Source organism: Setaria viridis, chromosome 7 (genome assembly GCF_005286985.2).
Source record: "Setaria viridis chromosome 7, Setaria_viridis_v4.0, whole genome shotgun sequence".
In the NCBI taxonomy this organism is placed as follows: domain Eukaryota; kingdom Viridiplantae; phylum Streptophyta; class Magnoliopsida; order Poales; family Poaceae; genus Setaria; species Setaria viridis.
In genome coordinates this window covers 31,789,700-31,806,989 of record NC_048269.2, presented here as the reverse complement: position 1 = coordinate 31,806,989, position 17,290 = coordinate 31,789,700, and the positions used below count along the sequence as shown (strand labels likewise).

The following is a 17,290-nucleotide window of genomic DNA, read 5'->3' as shown; positions in this document are numbered from 1 at the left end:
TCTGCCCTCGATTATTTTACTACCTCTAACACTCAATTTTGTCTGCTTGAGACTTGAGCAAAATCCTTGGCTTAATACACCCTAGACTATTTTGGTAAGTCCAATCTACACTATAATATGTTTGGGGGTGCAATTCAAGTTTTAGTTTAAAATTTTCAATTTGAGTTCATATTATGCATGATGGTAGTCGATATCACACCACACCAGAGGTTATTAGCATCGGATGCTAGTTTAGCATTAAAAATATGAAATTGTAACAAAAGATCCATTATTTGTAACATTTGAAAATATTTTTTTGAGCATGAAACTCCACTATTAAAGATAATTTCATTAGGGACGGTTGGATGATTCAAATAGTTTGGAGGATGAAAACAATACAAAATTGATTTGCTTGTCAAGGGATATTAAAGGCTTATCGGGTCTTCGGGTACACATCAAGGGAAATTAAAGGCTTATCAGGTCTTCCGAGTACATATTAGCTGTTTTACAAGTCGTCTCATACAATACTACGTATAATTTTTTATGATGTGGCGGCAAGATAATATGATGTGGCGGCAAGATAACGAAGAAGTAATATCTACTATTGTATTGAAGGATAAACACTGAATACCATCAATACGTTCGTTTTATTCGTACAACAGCAAAATACGCACCTGGGAGGTAGCATGGTATCCGAAATTAAAAACAAAAACAGCAGCTGGTAACCCCCAAATAAAATGGTATTACAATGATTTATTAACCCACAGAGCAACAATGGGATTTCAAACAAACGAGTAACATAAAAAACCATGGATCTCTCTTTGCGCCGGCCTTGTTGATTCTCTCCCCCCGTCCCTGTAAGTTGTCATGGATCGGAGACGCTGTTGCTAGGCTTGGCAGCTATGCCCTTCTTGGGAGCTGACCATAACCCCAGGCTACCGAGGAGCATTGTTGCATTGGCCTGCAAGCTGGCTGTTTGTTCGATACTCGATTCTTGCTTGCACGTGGATCGGCCGTGCGCGCACGCACAAACAAATAACCAAACATAAATGTCAGTTTTTTGGAAGAGTATAGATACAGTCCATGTCACATTCTCAAAAAATTACCGGACAATCTGAAAAAAAATAGAAAAACATGACACTGACATTTCTAGTCACATTAGGTCACAGACTTGAAAAAACAAATCCAAAAAATCAGAAAAAAAATGGGGAAATAAGAAAAGAACGCGCCAAGGACATGTTTAGGCACAAACATGTCGCATACTTAAAAAAATCCCCCAAAAAAATCAGAAAATACTAAGGAACATGATAAGGACATTTCTAGTTGCAAACATTGTATTTGTTACTATAATAATGATAAATATATGTTAAATAAGCTACAGAACAAAGCAGTCTTTTGGGCTAATATTAAATCAATCAACAATCCTCCTAGTCGCAGTTAATCACAAGCAACAGCCTGCCAGCTGTCTTGTGGTTTTTTATTTTTCGCCACCTGGGCCCGCTTGCAGTGGCAAACTACTAAGCATATGTGAATTTTTAGCTGAATGTACATGAATGAGGGCCTACGATTAGCTTGAGATGAAACATCAATGGTGAAAAAATGTCTACTAACTTTACTGACAGATTTTGAGCAGGGAGCCCATGCCCCTCACTGGGACAACATGGGTCCGCCCTTGCCCCGCTTCCCGATTGTCTGCAATATTGTTTGTGCAGTAGTAGAGACTAGTAGCTGAAATAAACAGCACATGGTTAAAATTAGAGATGGTAATGACAACATGTTTCGAATTGTTGAGAATTATAAATGATAATAATCAAGAAATATCTTGTAGCTATAAAATTCTGGGTTAATTTGCCGACTCAATGAAGTACATATGATTCGCAAAATTTACAACATCTTTACAAATTACAAAGTGCTGGATTGCTAAAATTTACTCAATCCTACTCGATTTTACCCTTTCCCCCTCAAAATCACCTTTGACTCGCAGACCCCTCCGAAAACCCTCGCCTCCTCTCCCACCCATGCCGCAATCGCCATGAGCGCCAGCAACCCCGCCGCCTCAGCCAAGCGCCCCTGTGACCCCTCCCTCGCGGACCCCACCCCGCCGGCCAAGCTCCAGCGGTCCTCCGACCCGCCGGACCCCGCTCCGGACGGCATCACTGGGGGTGGCGAGGCGGCGGGAGTGGAGAGCGAGGCCATGGCCGGTGTACGGAACCCTCGGGCGCAGAGGTACCTGGTTGCGGTGGAGTATGTCGGCACCCGCTTCTCCGGTTCGCAGCAGCAGCCCAACCAGCGCACCGTCGTCGGCGTCCTCGAGGTGAGGCCCTTGCTTGTAGTATGAGATGTAAGATCAGAGTGAATGAGTGATAACCGAAGATGTTAGTGTAGTGCAAGTGCGAATTCCGGAATTACTTTTGTTGAAATGCTGAGGCCCAAGCGGCCTCAGAGATCCCCTCGAGGTTGATAGGATAATACTCCAGGGACAAAGGTCAATTTCTGGCCTGAAATGACTTGCTAATAGGATGCACAATAGCTGCCTTGTTTGGATGCCACTGGGGGAATTGCTGCTTTATCTATGGTTGTGAATTATGATAAATTGGTGGGTAATTTAGAGGCTGCAACAGTTTTTGTGCGGTTCCCTGATATCAGGTGGTTGATGCTCATACATTGTAAATTTGTAATGTGTTGTTGAAACGTCCATTTAAATTCTAGCCTTTGTCATATCATGTCTGATACTTAGGACAACTGGCTGATGATAGTTGGGTCTTGTGATCAGCCTAAGATGAATGCAAAGAATAATCAGAACGCCTATGGGATGAACAAATCCCTAGCTTTTGGTCCTTGGTCAGTGAGCTGGGTGGAAGACTGCCATGGGTTTGTGGCTCCTTAATGGAGAGAGGAAATTGCAAGGTTAGATATTGAAGGGTCTAACACTCTCCGGTTGATCACTTTCTTGCAGCACAGAAGAAATCAGATGTATTTGATTCCATGAAATTCAAATAGACATGTCAAAAAACAATATGAGGGTCTGGCTTGAAGAGAAGGAAATTTCATTCTGCCTGCCTCCTTCCACAACCTCCAAGGAACTAGAGAGCCTTGTGTGTTATTAATAAAACATGTTTTAGAGACATATTAGGATTAGTGCTGTTGTTTTTCTTGTCTTCCCAATTTCCCATGACTGTACATTGGCCCTCAAAAGCAATAAGTCCTCTCTATATATGTAACATGGTATTAGAGTGGAGATACTAAACCCTAACGTGCTGCTACCAATCTGTTAACATGGTAACAACAAGTATTCTCTATGTTCATTTATATACCATCTGCAAAATAGTTAATCATACTTACTGTCAGAACCACTTTGTCTTCTTCATTACTTCAGTATTTCTATACCGTTAGTTTAGCAGTAGACGCTTGAGAGTGGATGTTAGATGTACTCCCTCCATCCCAAATTACTATTCGTTCTGGCTTTTCTAGGTACATAGCATTTGCTACATATCTAGACATAATATATATCTAGGTGCATAGCAAAATCTATGTATCTAGAAAAACCAAAACGAATAGTAATTTGGGACGGAGGGAGTAGTTAACAGTCTATCTTTTTTATTCTTTCAATTATTTCAGGAGGCATTTCACAAATTCATTGGACAGCCAGTTTCGATATTCTGTTCTAGCCGAACGGTATGAGAACTTGCTTTAATGTAATTTTTTAATAAAGTTAGTGTCTTATAGTTCAATGTGTATCTTAATTGGAATATGTTATTGTTATGTTTCTGCAACTGTTTGAATACACACTGTTTTGTGAATACACACTGTTTGAATACACACTGTTATCTAATGGACTTTTATAGTCTTGTTGAAATTTTTGCTTTGAACTCATGATGCTTTACTATATCTGTTCTGAGATGTCCCAGAATGCTTATTTTACTATACCTGTTGTCAAAAGAGATGTCCTAGAATACGCTGTCAGCCACAAATATACATAAAACATTTTTTTATTTGTCACAATGAAATAATATTAGTAGGTTTGACATCAGAAGTGCTTTTGCATCATTATATTTAGAAATATTTGCTAACATAAATGCCCAAAGGTGTACGATGGAGACTATGTTGGTGTCCAAACAATAAGGAAAAGAGAAAGGCGTTAACCATAATTTTACCTTTAGCTAATGTATCTTAGGAGTTAGAACCAGAATAAATCTTGCGTAGGATGCTATATGAGTCTTTATATATGATATATCTATTCCTTAGCACCATATCTACCTTGCTGCTCAGATACAGTTTATCAGATTGTTGCTATAGTGTTATGAACTTATGATCTGATCAACTTGTAGGTTTTGCTGGTTAGCATAGTTTTCCGCAGTATTTTCTTCTTGTACTGGTTATATACTTCTTATACTTCTCCGGTGATCTATGTCATGTGTTACCTTTGTTTTGTTCAGGATGCAGGTGTTCATGCTTTATCAAATATTTGCCATGTTGATGTGGAGCGGATAAGTAAAAGGAAGCCTGGTGAAGTGGTCTGTACACCTCCGACAACCTCCCTACATGTTTTGATTTTGACCTTTGCATGTTAATTACGTCAATAACAAGTGCTGTCATGTCAGATTACGACCCTTATGTTTCCCAATTTTTTTACATCAATATAATTAAACTATTTCCTCTGAGCCATGCCTATTTATCATCTAAATAGATAATATTTTCTAGAACAGTGGTACCTTTAATAACCTCTATCTGCTGACGAGCTTTTCCCTATTTGCAGTTAACACCCCATGAGCCTGGAGTTGTAAAACGTGCTGTGAACCACTTTCTACAGGTAGGTTTTGGATGAAGCTGTGGTTCTATTCACTCAGGAAAAAAGGGGCAAGTTTTACTGTTCACAGCACACTTATCATTTTCTTTAACACACTTTTGAGTATGACATCTACATTTTAAAGGGCACTACTGCACTGTAGGCTACATCATTATTTTCAGAATTTATTATGTACGATTTCACCTTTTTTTAAGGCAACTTGATCACACCATTTTGGTTGCACATGATGAGCTTTGTTACAATGCTTTTAAAGTACCAGTGGTACTTGCAGGTACTTTCCTTTCTTATCCTTCTTACCAAAAAAGAATTAAATAGATTTACACATAATTAAAAGGGCATCATAGTAATTTCTCACTATTTTTGGTACTTGGTCCCACCAAATTGGTACTTCTTGGTACTTCTCTTTAGGTACTTCATAGTACTTCCTTTGTTTCCACCGTTTGATTTCGCTGGATGGACGGCTCTCATTTTTTTCAAGCACTCTAAAATTTCTCTGCACGAGATATGTTGACACAACACATCACCTTCAATATTCATTACACTGATTTTTTTTTTTCATTTAGTTGGGTCGGTGGTCTGTGTTGCTTAGTTGAATAATCATAGATTTGTTGTCATTTCTTGGCAAAAATAGGTTTTGCTGATTTAATTTTATCTGACTAGGTTTCCATATCTGCTAATAACTGGTCTCCTGCTTTTGATGTTCATCTGTGGACTGATGTTTGTCCTTGCAGAGGAATGAAGGTGACATAATGGTGACTGACGTTCGCTGCGTTGCACCAGATTTTCATGCTAGATATAAAGCTCTAGAGCGCACGTAGGTAGCAGAATGCTTAAAATTAATCTTGTTCATGTACCTATTCTGGTCTTATGTCCAGTATTTGGAAACGGTTGCAGCTATAAGAACAAGAGTGGTTTCATGCTATGTACTAAAATACATGAGCTTAAGCTAGCTTAAAGGAAACTGTTTGGCTTTCTGAAATGCTGAAAATGCTTACACTATTTTACTCATTTTCATGAAGATATCACTATCGCTTGCTTTCTGGACCTGAGTCAACATCAGTCTTTGAGAAAAACTCTGCTTGGCACATATCTGAGGATTTGGATATTCAGGCAATGAAGGTGAAGTCTTTAGTCTTTAGCCACATTCTATTGGTTTGCTGATGTAAAATTTGCTTCTAGTTTTACTGAGTTGGTTCTTATTCAGAAAGCATGCAGCATACTTGTTGGGCATCATGATTTCAGTTCATTTCGGGCAGCTGGATGTCAGGTGATATTATCCTTCTTAACTATGGTGAACTCATTATATTATCTTTCTAAATTGCATGTAGTTTGTAAAGAAGTGTGTGGTAGGTAAAGGCATTGTTTTATCTTTTAATCATGGTGTTGAGGACTTAAGGTGTAGGTTTGTACCTAGGAGACACCCCTGCTGTAGGTACATTCACCTTTCTGCTGTTACCACATTGATAAACCAAATGGATCTTTCAGAACGCAAGTTGCAAACTACACTTTTCTTAAATTTTCCTTAACAAATAAAGTTACTTTTTGAATACGTAATTTATTTTTGCTTTTTTTGTTGTTGCAACTCAAAGGACAAATAAAGTCTTTTTCAAAGCGATAGGTGCTAGGCAGCCTATAGGGTAGTGCCTAGGTGGCAACTGGCAATTAGGCAGGCTAGGTGGCTGCTTTTTAAACAGTGTCAAAGAATAAAAAATCTTACTTTCTCAAGTGTACTTACTTTCAGGTTAGAACACTGCTTGCATATCATTGATCGTTTCTTAGTGACTACTGCTTGCAGGCAAACTCACCAATGAGAACTCTGGATGAACTGACTGTTACAGAAGTATTCCCTTTCATGTTTTTTCCTTCAAGCATAGAACGATCAGATATGGAATCATCAGATGGGTCTCTTATTTATTCGAGGACACCAGCCTTAGAACCCTCTCGGAAAGAATCTGATGATTCCTGTACAAGCAGTGGGAAATCAGAATCTGAGAACGGAAAAGAATTTGGATCAAGATTAAGGCACCGCTGCTTTGTAGTTACTGCAAGGGCACGGTCTTTTCTTTACCATCAGGTTAATTTGTTTCCCTTAAAATTTATCTATTTGGGTTACTCTTGGCATGCTTGTTCTTTGATATTCGGAGTTAACAACAACAACAACAACAACAACAACAACAACAACAACAACATAGCCTTTCAGTCCCAAGCAAGTTGGGGTAGGCTAGAGTTGAAACCCAACAAGAGCCACAAATCAGGATTCAAGCACTTCTCTTGGGTTTCATCTCTATTAGAATGGCTAGGTTTAACGTTGGCTCGCCAAGCCTATCACAATCCTCCTACTTTACCAGGGCTTGGGACTTGCTATGTTGAGACAACGTAAGCGGAGTTGATATTCGGAGTTAACTAAGAACAAATTTGTATTATTAGTTCCAACGTGCATAGGATGATGAGTAATAGCATTCAGTAGCAGAGGTACAACACTGAGTTGATTTTCCTCCTTCAGCATTGCTGAGAGGCATTGTGTCTGATGCAGGGACTAAGTTACTAAATAGTATCTACCTAGTAGATAATGGGCCAATTGTAATCTCTCAGCTATGTTCTGGTAACTGGGAAATACGAAATAACCAGATTGCGTTTCAAGGTTGCCATGTCTCATCTCTCAATAGCTGATACCATAATATTTGTATTTGAGGACATTTAAGCATTGACGGATGTATTGATATCACTCGTACCATTGGCATTGGCAGCTCCCACCCTTCATAACTTCACGGTTACCATGCTACTTGATTAGCAGACTGCCACTGTTACTTGATTATTTTATTACTATTTTGCTTTTTGGCTAGTTTTCTGATGTCCTATCCAACTCAGGTAAGGTTGATGGTTGGTCTTCTAAAATCTGTTGGGACAGGCGATCTAACAACTGCAGATGGTATGGTCTTATGTTCTTCAATTTTCACTGAGTATCTTTTTTGCTTTTATGGTTCATAGACGGGGTGCATTGAAGTGAATATTACCTTTGATGCAGTTGAGAGAATTTTGAATGCAAAAAAGGTGACTGCTGCACCTCCTATGGCACCTGCTTGTGGTCTATACCTTGCTAACGTGAAATACGATCTGAACGTTTGAAGACAAATTTTATCAAGTGGCTTCTGTTGCTGGGCGTCCAAGTTTTGTCAGCTGTTGGCTATCAAAGGTATGCCTGAATCCAACTTTTATGTTGCACACCTGGATGACTCCAACTTCCAAGCCTCTGTGTCAGGCCAATAAGCAACCCAAACATGGCCACTAATATAAGCTTAGTCTGATGAAGGGTTGTTTACTTGACATGCTATGTCGGGACCTGTGTGGTACTGTCAAGTCTGATAAGGAATTATATGCTGCCACTCACCAAAGCACTTTGTATTGTCTGATTTGTGCATTGAAGTTTGCATGTTGATTGAAAACATTGACTAGTTTTCTCTGTAAGTCTTTACTAAATAGTTGGCTTCATTATTAAGTTAATTAAGTTCAACCATCCAGTCTTTCAAGTTAAGTTTGTTTTACTTGATTTACTCGGGGTTGGTCTTGTGGTGTTTGACTGGTATCTCGAAATTTTATCCCCTTTTCCTCCTGACTATCTGGTGGTTGATATATAAGTAGTCAAAGTACACAGTATTAATTATGATGGATTAAAAGTAACTTATGTTGGGCATGCATAGAAATTTTATACATTTTCTTCCTCTCTCCAGGATCAGGTTCTTGAATCGTCATGGATCCAAATTCCAAAAGCAGCATAAGCGGAAAAGGACCGGCTTTGTTCTCGTCAGTTTGTGCTGTGTATTCAGATAATCAGATGCTTAGATTTTGTGTAGATGCTTTAGAAGGTTAAAATGTTTCATACATCATGACATTTTGAGACGCAACACGTGCTGATAATTCCAAGTTCTGATGATTTGTAAACTTGGCGGTGACGGTAGTCGGAAGAGGTAACTGCTTACCTACCTCCTTATGCGAATTGCAGCGGTGTGGTCTACTTCTCTATCTTTAGTTCTTTATTCGGTTCCTTGTTCTGATCTATTTTCCAAACGTAATCGCCACAATGCGTTCATTTTCCTTTGTGCACTGATGAAACCCCAATTGCACCCTTTCTATGCATCGCTTCTCTTAGTGGCTTGGTCCGATGTAGTGTGCGAACAAGATGATGCTATGGCCTGCGGACGTGTCATGTATGCTACTTAAAGAAGTGTGCCCAGAAAAGAGAGCACACTGGCAGACCCCAGGGAGGCTTGTCAAGGCACCCATGAGGGGTGATGGCCGCCATTCTCGCCGAGCCCGTGCTTTGGGGCGACAAGGTACGTGTTTGAGTCTATCAGGGTCATTTCCACCATTTTTGCCGAGCTCGCTCGTGCTTTGGGGAGACAGGGCATGGTGCAAATATGTCAGGTTCCTTTCCGTATCGGCAAGGGATTGCGATTCACGTTGGCCTTTGCATTTTGCGTCGGTGCGCTGCTGCTCGGTGGCCTGCATTGGTTGGCCGAGTTGCTGTATACACAGACCTGGCCGAGTCATCTAATTTGCTCAAACTACAGTTTACAAACACATTCAGAGATGCATTAATTGTCGGGTAGTGCCGTGCATAAACCATGACTCATGCATGAGTCATCTATGTATAAAGTGTGAAGACATTATTGCACGTTCTGGAGAGGAAAGGAAGCACATAAAGCATGGTAAAGAGTTCCGAGGGAGGAAGAGCCGTAGTTGACAGGTGGTACTCGTTGAGAAAGAAACGAATACGGCAAAGTGAAGCAGTGGTTGAGTGGGCTAATTTCTAGATGCAGTGCATCATTAGTATATCCTACGGCGTATCATTTACCAACGATTCCTGGTACCGTTAAAGCTCACAATCTCCTCCCGGGTGAACCATACTGGCTAAGAGAAACCATGAACCATAACAGAAGAAGTAAATATTCAACATTAACTTCATTAGACCGTAGATCATTCACGAGTACCTATGCTAAAATATACCATCCAAGAGATGATTGTTTTTTCCCCTGTAAAAGATAACAAAGCTAACTGGAGTTTGGTCCTAAGCTAGCCGATTAAGATGAAGTTCTATATTGGCTTGACACTCATCGTCCAAGTCCTACACGGTTTCTGACTCCATGAAACTCTTCCACAAATCTATTCAGGGCTAGAGTGTTACCTTTTCCAGACATGTGTCCACTTAAATGCTTCCAACATCATGCATAAATTCAATACTATGCCATGCATATGAAACAAGCTAAATAAAACTTGCACCCGGAGAGATTGTTCCATTCATCAAATTTAGGACACTCTAGATGCCGTGCCATCCTTGAAAATAACAAAAATGAAACTTTAGATACTTTGCACAAATATATGTAGCTTAATATAAATTTGAAGTAGACCCCAAGGATTTTGTTCCAAATTCCTCTCTGCAAATAAGCATGCCCTTAAAAGCGAACAAGATCATATCAGTTGCAGCAGAGCATGGGGTCTAGGCTGCATCTGCATCCATATCCATGTCAATTATCAGCTCGTCACAACTCGCAACGTCACCAAGACGAGTGAGCAGTGCCTTGACGTCTGTGCTCACCGACGCAAGTGGTCGGTAAAACAATCGCGACCAGACGATGTCCAATCGAAAGGAGGGAGGCGAAAGAGATACGGATAAATTTAAAGAAGCACGAATCTTCAGACGAGATCAGAGTGGGCCGACCGGGCCTCCCATTGGCGCATCCCAGGGGCCCCACGCACCCCTCAAAGCACCTACCTGTCTGATACTCTCTCTACTGCTACTGGACCAGATGAACGCACAGAGACTGACTTTCTTGCAAAGTCTTGCAGATGTGTAAATAAGCTTCCCATGCAATGCAATGATCAAAGAGCTAGGACGAATAAGGTGATAAAGAACTAGAACATAGAGTAGACTGCTGATTGATCCTTAGTTTTCAATTACATAGATGGGCCACATTCTGAGTGTCAAGCCGTCCACCATGACTATGCATGCATGGTTTCCTAATCTAAATCCTTTATGTTGTTTTTAGCAAAGCGATTTGATGTTAGTGTACATGATAGTTTCTTGCAAATGTGCATAAATAAACGTAAACTCCTCCCATTGAATAATAAGATGGTGAAGAGCAGAGACTAGACTACTGCTGATTGATCACGAGTTTTCAACTATACAAATGGACCACGTCCTGAGTAGTGTCAAGTCCACCATGACTCTAGTTTTTTTAATCTATGGATGTTTTTTTTTAGTAAAGTGATGTGATGTGAGTGTATATGATAGTCTGTAGAGCACTAATAGGCGTCGCTCAAAAATAAACATATGGCAGTGGGGGGTGTTTGTCCAGCGCGGACGGCACCCAACCATGCCTCGCATCTCCCTTTCTCCCTGTAAACTTCATTGGTTTGAGGCTATCATCACGGGGTAGTGATGTAACCTACAGGGTAATATGGAATCTGGTGATAACTACATGCATGGATAATTTGAGAGGAGAGTGTTAATTTTGATTTTTTGTTTCTGATCAGTTTTTATAGGTTACATGCATTTTGGTTTGAACAAAACTGATTTCCTAAGTGAGCCAGGAATTTACAGAAAAATATTCCTTTAGCCAGTCACCATAAATATTTTTTTACTACAATTTAGTGGCTGTTACAAGACAAGTCTACGCTAAGTATATGTTTAGTTATCTTTTCCAAAGCGTGAAGAAGTACTCCTAAGATTGAAGATCTAAGTGCAAGGTTTTCCTCGAGTTAAAAATTAAATCGTATACCGAAATGATTTCCAGAGACCGTAGGCTTATATATGGGCACAAAAAATAGAACTTGATTATAAGTTAGTGATCGATAAGGTTGTATCTGAACCATGCAAATCTACACGGATTAACTTAAATGGTTTCCTTGTCAGTTATGCACTCATCCTAAGAATTGATTCTTTTTAGTGCTGATTGCAGAAATGTCATGTCAAATTTCTTTAGCCACCAGATAGATTCTTTCGCATAGATGTGTTGTCTAACCCTCAACTTGAGCTCGAAGCCTTTGTCCAACTCCTTCTTAGCTAGTATCATTTTGTTCACGATAATTGAAATGCATTTAACAAACACACATATAGACTTCCTATAGACATTTTCCCATTTATGTACAGAGTGTTAATACCTATACCTTATCGCCAAAAGAGAAAAAACACATTCAAGTCAGTACCATAGACAATGAATATAATTCAGGCTATAAAAGACTTAATTATTACATTCTGCAATGGTATCATAATTTCTAATGATTCAATTACTGTCCCCTTGTCCCAGATAGTGCCATGCTTAGTGGACCGCATATAGGTCACGTCAATAAGCTTTCTTCCCTGGCAGGATCGTTCGTGTGCGAATCCTCAGATTGACACGAAGGAATAGTACGCAAACAAGCCCCATGAAATTCTCTCAGTACTTCTCTTTTATGATATAAAATATCAGATTCCCTAGTCTGTCCCTCCAAAGAGTTAGTGATGCAGGAATCTCCCCTCTTTATGTTAGGTTATGTTGTTGCTACTCCATGACTCAAAGATCCTGTTCATACATTATGATGCGTCGTGAAAGATTAGTCCTAGTTCACTTATTTATCAATGCAGTTGTTAGTTGGGCGCTTTAAGATAAACTATCTTTAAGCATGCATGTGTTGTAGGTAATATTTTAAAATTTAATTTGTTGCTCAAAAACTGTTTTTTTTTGTGAGAAGCATGCATAAACAAAATCATTGTATTTTATTGTTAACTACACAGTATTTAGGGTTCCACTTAACACACATGTACAAAGGCGCTCTAGCTGTTTGATAATATATGTGGTTGCCTTCCAAAAAATGATTTTATATTTCCACCTGTGGAATTAAGTGCTTAAGAACGATAACAATCTTGAAGTTACAAATATAACAGCAAACAATCTAAGCCTGCAAGACATTATCTTGCAACTTGCAATTTCTATGCAATGCCAAACATATTTACTGTTCTGTAAATATAATATTGCTGCAGCTGCTGTCATGGAGGATAAAAAGAAATTACAAAAACTAATTGAGAGGAAACTTTGCATCGATTTTCTTGTTTTACATTCATCTCATAGTAGGCTTGATAGTGATAGGAAGTCTTTAATTTTGAAATTGAGTTCATTTTACACCTTTCACAAACAATAAAGTTTACCTTTTACATCTGTCGCTGCATTTCCTATACTGGCCCCTACCCCCTAGCTTACCGAATAGGCAACCTACACGTTGTTTTCCACCGGAATCCACTTATTTTTATAAACTGGTAGAAATAAAAAGAATCCCTTTCTAAAAGGGACAAATTTACCTCCTTTGAACGTGATCCTTTTCTACACATCCAATCATAAAAAAATAATCAAAACTGACTTGCTGCACATCAATGTGAAACCCCAAAACTTTGCCTTATTTTGAGGTAACTTTCTACATGATAAATTTGGTGATGGTTGCAACACATGTTGTTCACTTTAAATGCAACCTAGCTAGGATCAGAGCATGTACTAATTTGCCCCCATTTCCTAATGTTACATTATATTGTTACTTGAAATTAATGATAAGGTGCGTGGACTCGCAGTAGGCGATGAATACCATTTTTAACATAAGATGTGGGCCACGCCGAAAAAGATGTGTAGCGCATTCACATACTACGGCTATTCTAAATTTTGGTAGTGATATATGAGTAGAGCTAACTCCTTTGTCTACCATAATTCTAAAAGTCTGCACCGCCTTTATGATGCGTTGCGGAAACCTAGGATGCCCAAATTTGCAAAATATAGGTTGTAGGGGGCACGCAACAATGAGGTGATTGCCCGCCCACATATATCATATCGATCCTCTTTCGGAAAGAAAACCATAAAAACCTGAGCGTGTGCATTTATCTTTCAAAGGTACGGCGTTCAGTTCAGAAGCGACAAATGCAATGCATGCTCTCTCATCTTGCAAGCCGGGATCATGCTCTCTCATCTTTCGCAGCTGAGACGTACGACTTGTGTGCGTGTGTTGCTCACCCATAATTGAGGCAAATCCAGATCAACAGACACTAAAGCCGATCGATGGACCGATCGAGACTGCGCCCCAAATAATTTTACCTTTCGCTGATTATTCGCTGCTTTATCTTTCTAATTTTCGTCACTACTGTGTTTTGTGACCCTGTGTCGTGACGGAGAAAAAAAGATGGCCTAGATCCATGGCCGGCTAGCTAGTTCTCTCTCTCTCTCTCTCTGTCTCTGTCTCTGTCTCTGCTTTGGTGGGCTATATATAGGTGGTGGCTCGTGCCTCGGCACGCACTCAACTCACTCCTTCTCATCACCCGTGTAGCTAGAGAACGAGAGGAGGACACGCCGGCAGAGAGAAGAGGTTTGCATTGAGAGAGCTAGAAATTAGAAAGAGTTGGCGCCTAGAGCCTAGAGAGAGAGAATGGAGAGGAGGACGGTGGTGTACGATGCTGAATCCGGCGACGACCATGAGAGGCAAGGTATGCTCATTCTCATGACTCCATGATGGTAACGGTCAAGCTTTAGTGATCACCCATCTCGTGAATGTACTCGCTTTCCACTGTCCTAGAGTACTTTCTGCGCCCATGCATGCCATGTACTCGATCTTGCATGGTCTCTAGGGATTCATCGATCGGTTTCCTTATTAAGCTTTTTTCATTCACTGGATCGACGGCCATGGACACACAGGGACGGTGTGGACGGCGACGTCGCACATCGTTGCGGCGGTGGTGGGCTCCGGCGTGCTGGCGCTGGCGTGGACGGTGGCGCAGCTGGGGTGGGTGGTGGGTCCCCTCGTCCTCCTGGGCTTCTCCTGCGTCACCTACTACACGTCCGCGCTGCTTGCCGACTGCTACCGGTACCCTGACCCCGTCGACGGCGCCGTGAACCGCGAGTACATCGACGCCGTCCGCTGCTACCTCGGCCGCAAGAACGTGGTGCTGTGCGGGTGCGCCCAGTACGTCAACCTCTGGGGAACCCTCGTCGGCTACACCATCACCGCAAGCACAAGCATGATGTAAGTCGTCAGCAGTTGTTCACCATTTCCACTAATTCCTACACACCTTCGATCTCGCTGCTGCCAACAAGGAATTACTTTGTCAGTCGATGTCTCACTGACACATAGGCAACCACGAGAATGAGATGAGAGAGTACACTGTTCTTGTACACTCCTCAAAAGGGAATCAATAAGGATAGTGGTGTGTGACGTGATGCGCCTTTTCGTGAGTAGAAGCACCTAGCTTGTAGCTTGTCCATGGTGCGGTAGCTGGTACTCTTAGTAGCTAGTGTGCCTTCCACCACCTGCCGGACGGCAGCGGAAAGGTGGCGGGATACGTGGGTTTTGTTAGCTTTTCCCTCCCTGAAAACCAGGGGACGATCAACCGTTGCAACGACTGGCCCGATTCATCTCGAGCTGTTTTGTTTGCCGATGCGGCACGCATCAACTAACGGACCATGCGTCACGGCTCCCCCGGCACACGTATCCGGTGTGATCACTGACAAGCTGTTCACTAGGTAGCTACGAGGGAGTTCGTTGCAGAGACTGTGGATCATGGTATCGTCCAAACAGTACATCGAGCATGTTGTTGTGATCATCATCTCTGCAAATCTGTAACGATGACACTGTGACAGTAATAGTTGACCAAATTTCTGTTGTCCTTTTCTGCAGAGCGGTGAAGCGCGTGAACTGCTTCCACCGTGATGGCTTCGGCGCCGGCGACTGCAACCCGTCGGGGAGCACCTACATGGTGGTGTTCGGCCTCTTCCAGCTCCTTCTCTCGCAGCTCCCCAGCCTCCACAACATCGCCTGGCTCTCCGTCGTCGCCGTCGCCACCTCTTTCGGCTACTCCTTCATCAGCCTCGGCCTCTGCGCCGCCAAGTGGGCCTCCCACGGAGACGTCCGGGGCACCCTCGCCGGCGCCGCCGTCGACGCGCCCCGCGAGAAGGCCTTCAACGTCCTCCTCGCCCTCGGCAACATGGCCTTCTCCTACACCTTCGCCGACGTGCTCATCGAGATCCAGGACACGCTGCGCGCGCCGCCCGCCGAGAACAAGACCATGAAGCGCGCGTCCTTCTACGGCCTCGGCATGACCACCGTCTTCTACCTCCTGCTCGGATGCACCGGCTACGCCGCCTTCGGCAACGACGCCCCCGGCAACATCCTCACCGGATACGCCTTCTACGAGCCCTTCTGGCTCGTCGACATCGCCAACATCTGCGTCATCGTCCACCTCATCGGCGCATACCAGGTCATTAATTCTTCTCTGCTTGCAGCTTAATTATCCACCGGCTGGCGATAAAGAACGACGACGACGACGTACACCAGCTGAATCCTGTGCCTCCATTAATTGAATAATTGCATTGCTTGCAGGTGTTCGCGCAGCCCATCTTCGCGCGGCTGGAGAGCTGCGTGGCGTGCCGGTGGCCGGACGCCAAGTTCATCAACGCCACCTACTACGTGCGCGTCCCCTGCCTCCGGTCGTCTTCCTCGCCGCCGGCCACCGTGGCGGTGGCGCCGCTTAAGCTCGTGCTCCGCACCATCCTCATCATGTTCACCACGCTGGTGGCGATGCTGCTGCCCTTCTTCAACGCCGTGCTGGGCCTCATCGGCGCGCTGGGCTTCTGGCCGCTCTCCGTCTACTTCCCCGTCAGCATGCACGTGGCGAGGCTCAAGATCCGGCGCGGCGAGCCCCGGTGGTGGATGCTGCAGGCCATGAGCTTCGTCTGCCTCCTCATCTCCGTCGCCGCCAGCATCGGCTCCGTGCAGGACATCGTGCACAACCTCAAGGCCGCGGCGCCCTTCAAGACCTCCGACTGATGATCGTCGACCGTTTAATGGATTAATTAACTGACTGTTAATTAATTTGTTAACTGTGACGACTCTCTGTGTGTGTGTGAGAGAGAGGGCCAATGCATCTTTTTTCCCCTTTTCGGCAAATCTGGTCGATCAATCCAAGTAGAGAGTTTCTTGCTGCTGATTTGGACTTAATTTGGAGTAGAAGTATATATGTAACAATCCATGCATCTTATGGAGCAATGCAAGAAAAAAAATAATCATTTGCCAAAACTAACCTGTCACGATCGATTGTCTCCAAGAATAATGCTAGCGTGTTGCCATTCACATAAACAAGATGAAAAATAATCAACTGATGTATACTTTTGTAATTAGCATCAAATGGTTTTATGTACTTGCACTAGAACACAAAGGCATTAGTGAGTGTGTTGGACACTAGCTGCATTGCATCATGAACAGTTCTTGCTGATTCTTATTAAGAAAAAGATACCAACAAAGTTAGCATACAATTCTTAAGAAATGGGTGCTAATAAAGTTGCATCATGATAAAATACTAAAGCAGTTCATTTTGGTGCGATGCTGATGAGTGCCTGCCGACTCGAGTGCAGGTCCTCACAGACAACGCCATTTCATTTATATTGCACTGCTCTCTGTCGCCTTCAGATCATGGCCGGATAGCGATTCTCAGCATACAAA

The 17,290-nt window shown here is 42.4% G+C and overlaps 2 protein-coding genes across 2 annotated transcripts; both read left to right on the top strand.

The window, feature by feature from the left end:
- The first annotated feature begins 1,951 nt into the window (after positions 1-1,951).
- On the top strand, positions 1,952-8,780 carry LOC117865229 (uncharacterized). Its single transcript, XM_034749381.2, has 11 exons — positions 1,952-2,293; positions 3,598-3,654; positions 4,416-4,493; positions 4,736-4,789; positions 5,518-5,600; positions 5,806-5,905; positions 5,991-6,053; positions 6,582-6,860; positions 7,655-7,715; positions 7,812-7,979; positions 8,515-8,780. The coding sequence occupies exons 1-10, from the start codon at positions 2,012-2,014 to the stop codon at positions 7,910-7,912; spliced, it is 1,158 nt and encodes a 385-aa protein (XP_034605272.1). The 5' UTR covers positions 1,952-2,011; the 3' UTR covers positions 7,913-7,979; positions 8,515-8,780.
- Positions 8,781-14,083: 5,303 nt separating this feature from the next.
- On the top strand, positions 14,084-16,867 carry LOC117865723 (amino acid permease 6). The gene is made up of 4 exons (XM_034749962.2): positions 14,084-14,282; positions 14,491-14,818; positions 15,470-16,049; positions 16,172-16,867. Exons 1-4 carry the CDS (start codon positions 14,225-14,227, stop codon positions 16,616-16,618), a joined length of 1,413 nt encoding a protein of 470 aa, XP_034605853.1. The 5' UTR covers positions 14,084-14,224; the 3' UTR covers positions 16,619-16,867.
- Positions 16,868-17,290: the final 423 nt, after the last annotated feature.

What these genes read in the sequence shown, in the direction of transcription:
- LOC117865723 (XM_034749962.2), top strand. Translation starts at nt 14,225, where the DNA reads ATGGAGAGGAGGACGGTGGTGTACGATGCTGAATCCGGCGACGACCAT. An exon ending in CGACGACCATGAGAGGCAAG is followed by an intron (nt 14,283 to 14,490) that starts GTATGCTCATTC and finishes ATGGACACACAG; the next exon opens with GGACGGTGTGGACGGCGACG. An exon ending in ACCTCATCGGCGCATACCAG is followed by an intron (nt 16,050 to 16,171) that starts GTCATTAATTCT and finishes CATTGCTTGCAG; the next exon opens with GTGTTCGCGCAGCCCATCTT.
- LOC117865229 (XM_034749381.2), top strand. Translation starts at nt 2,012, where the DNA reads ATGAGCGCCAGCAACCCCGCCGCCTCAGCCAAGCGCCCCTGTGACCCC. An exon ending in TTCGGGCAGCTGGATGTCAG is followed by an intron (nt 6,054 to 6,581) that starts GTGATATTATCC and finishes TACTGCTTGCAG; the next exon opens with GCAAACTCACCAATGAGAAC. An exon ending in GGTCTTTTCTTTACCATCAG is followed by an intron (nt 6,861 to 7,654) that starts GTTAATTTGTTT and finishes TATCCAACTCAG; the next exon opens with GTAAGGTTGATGGTTGGTCT.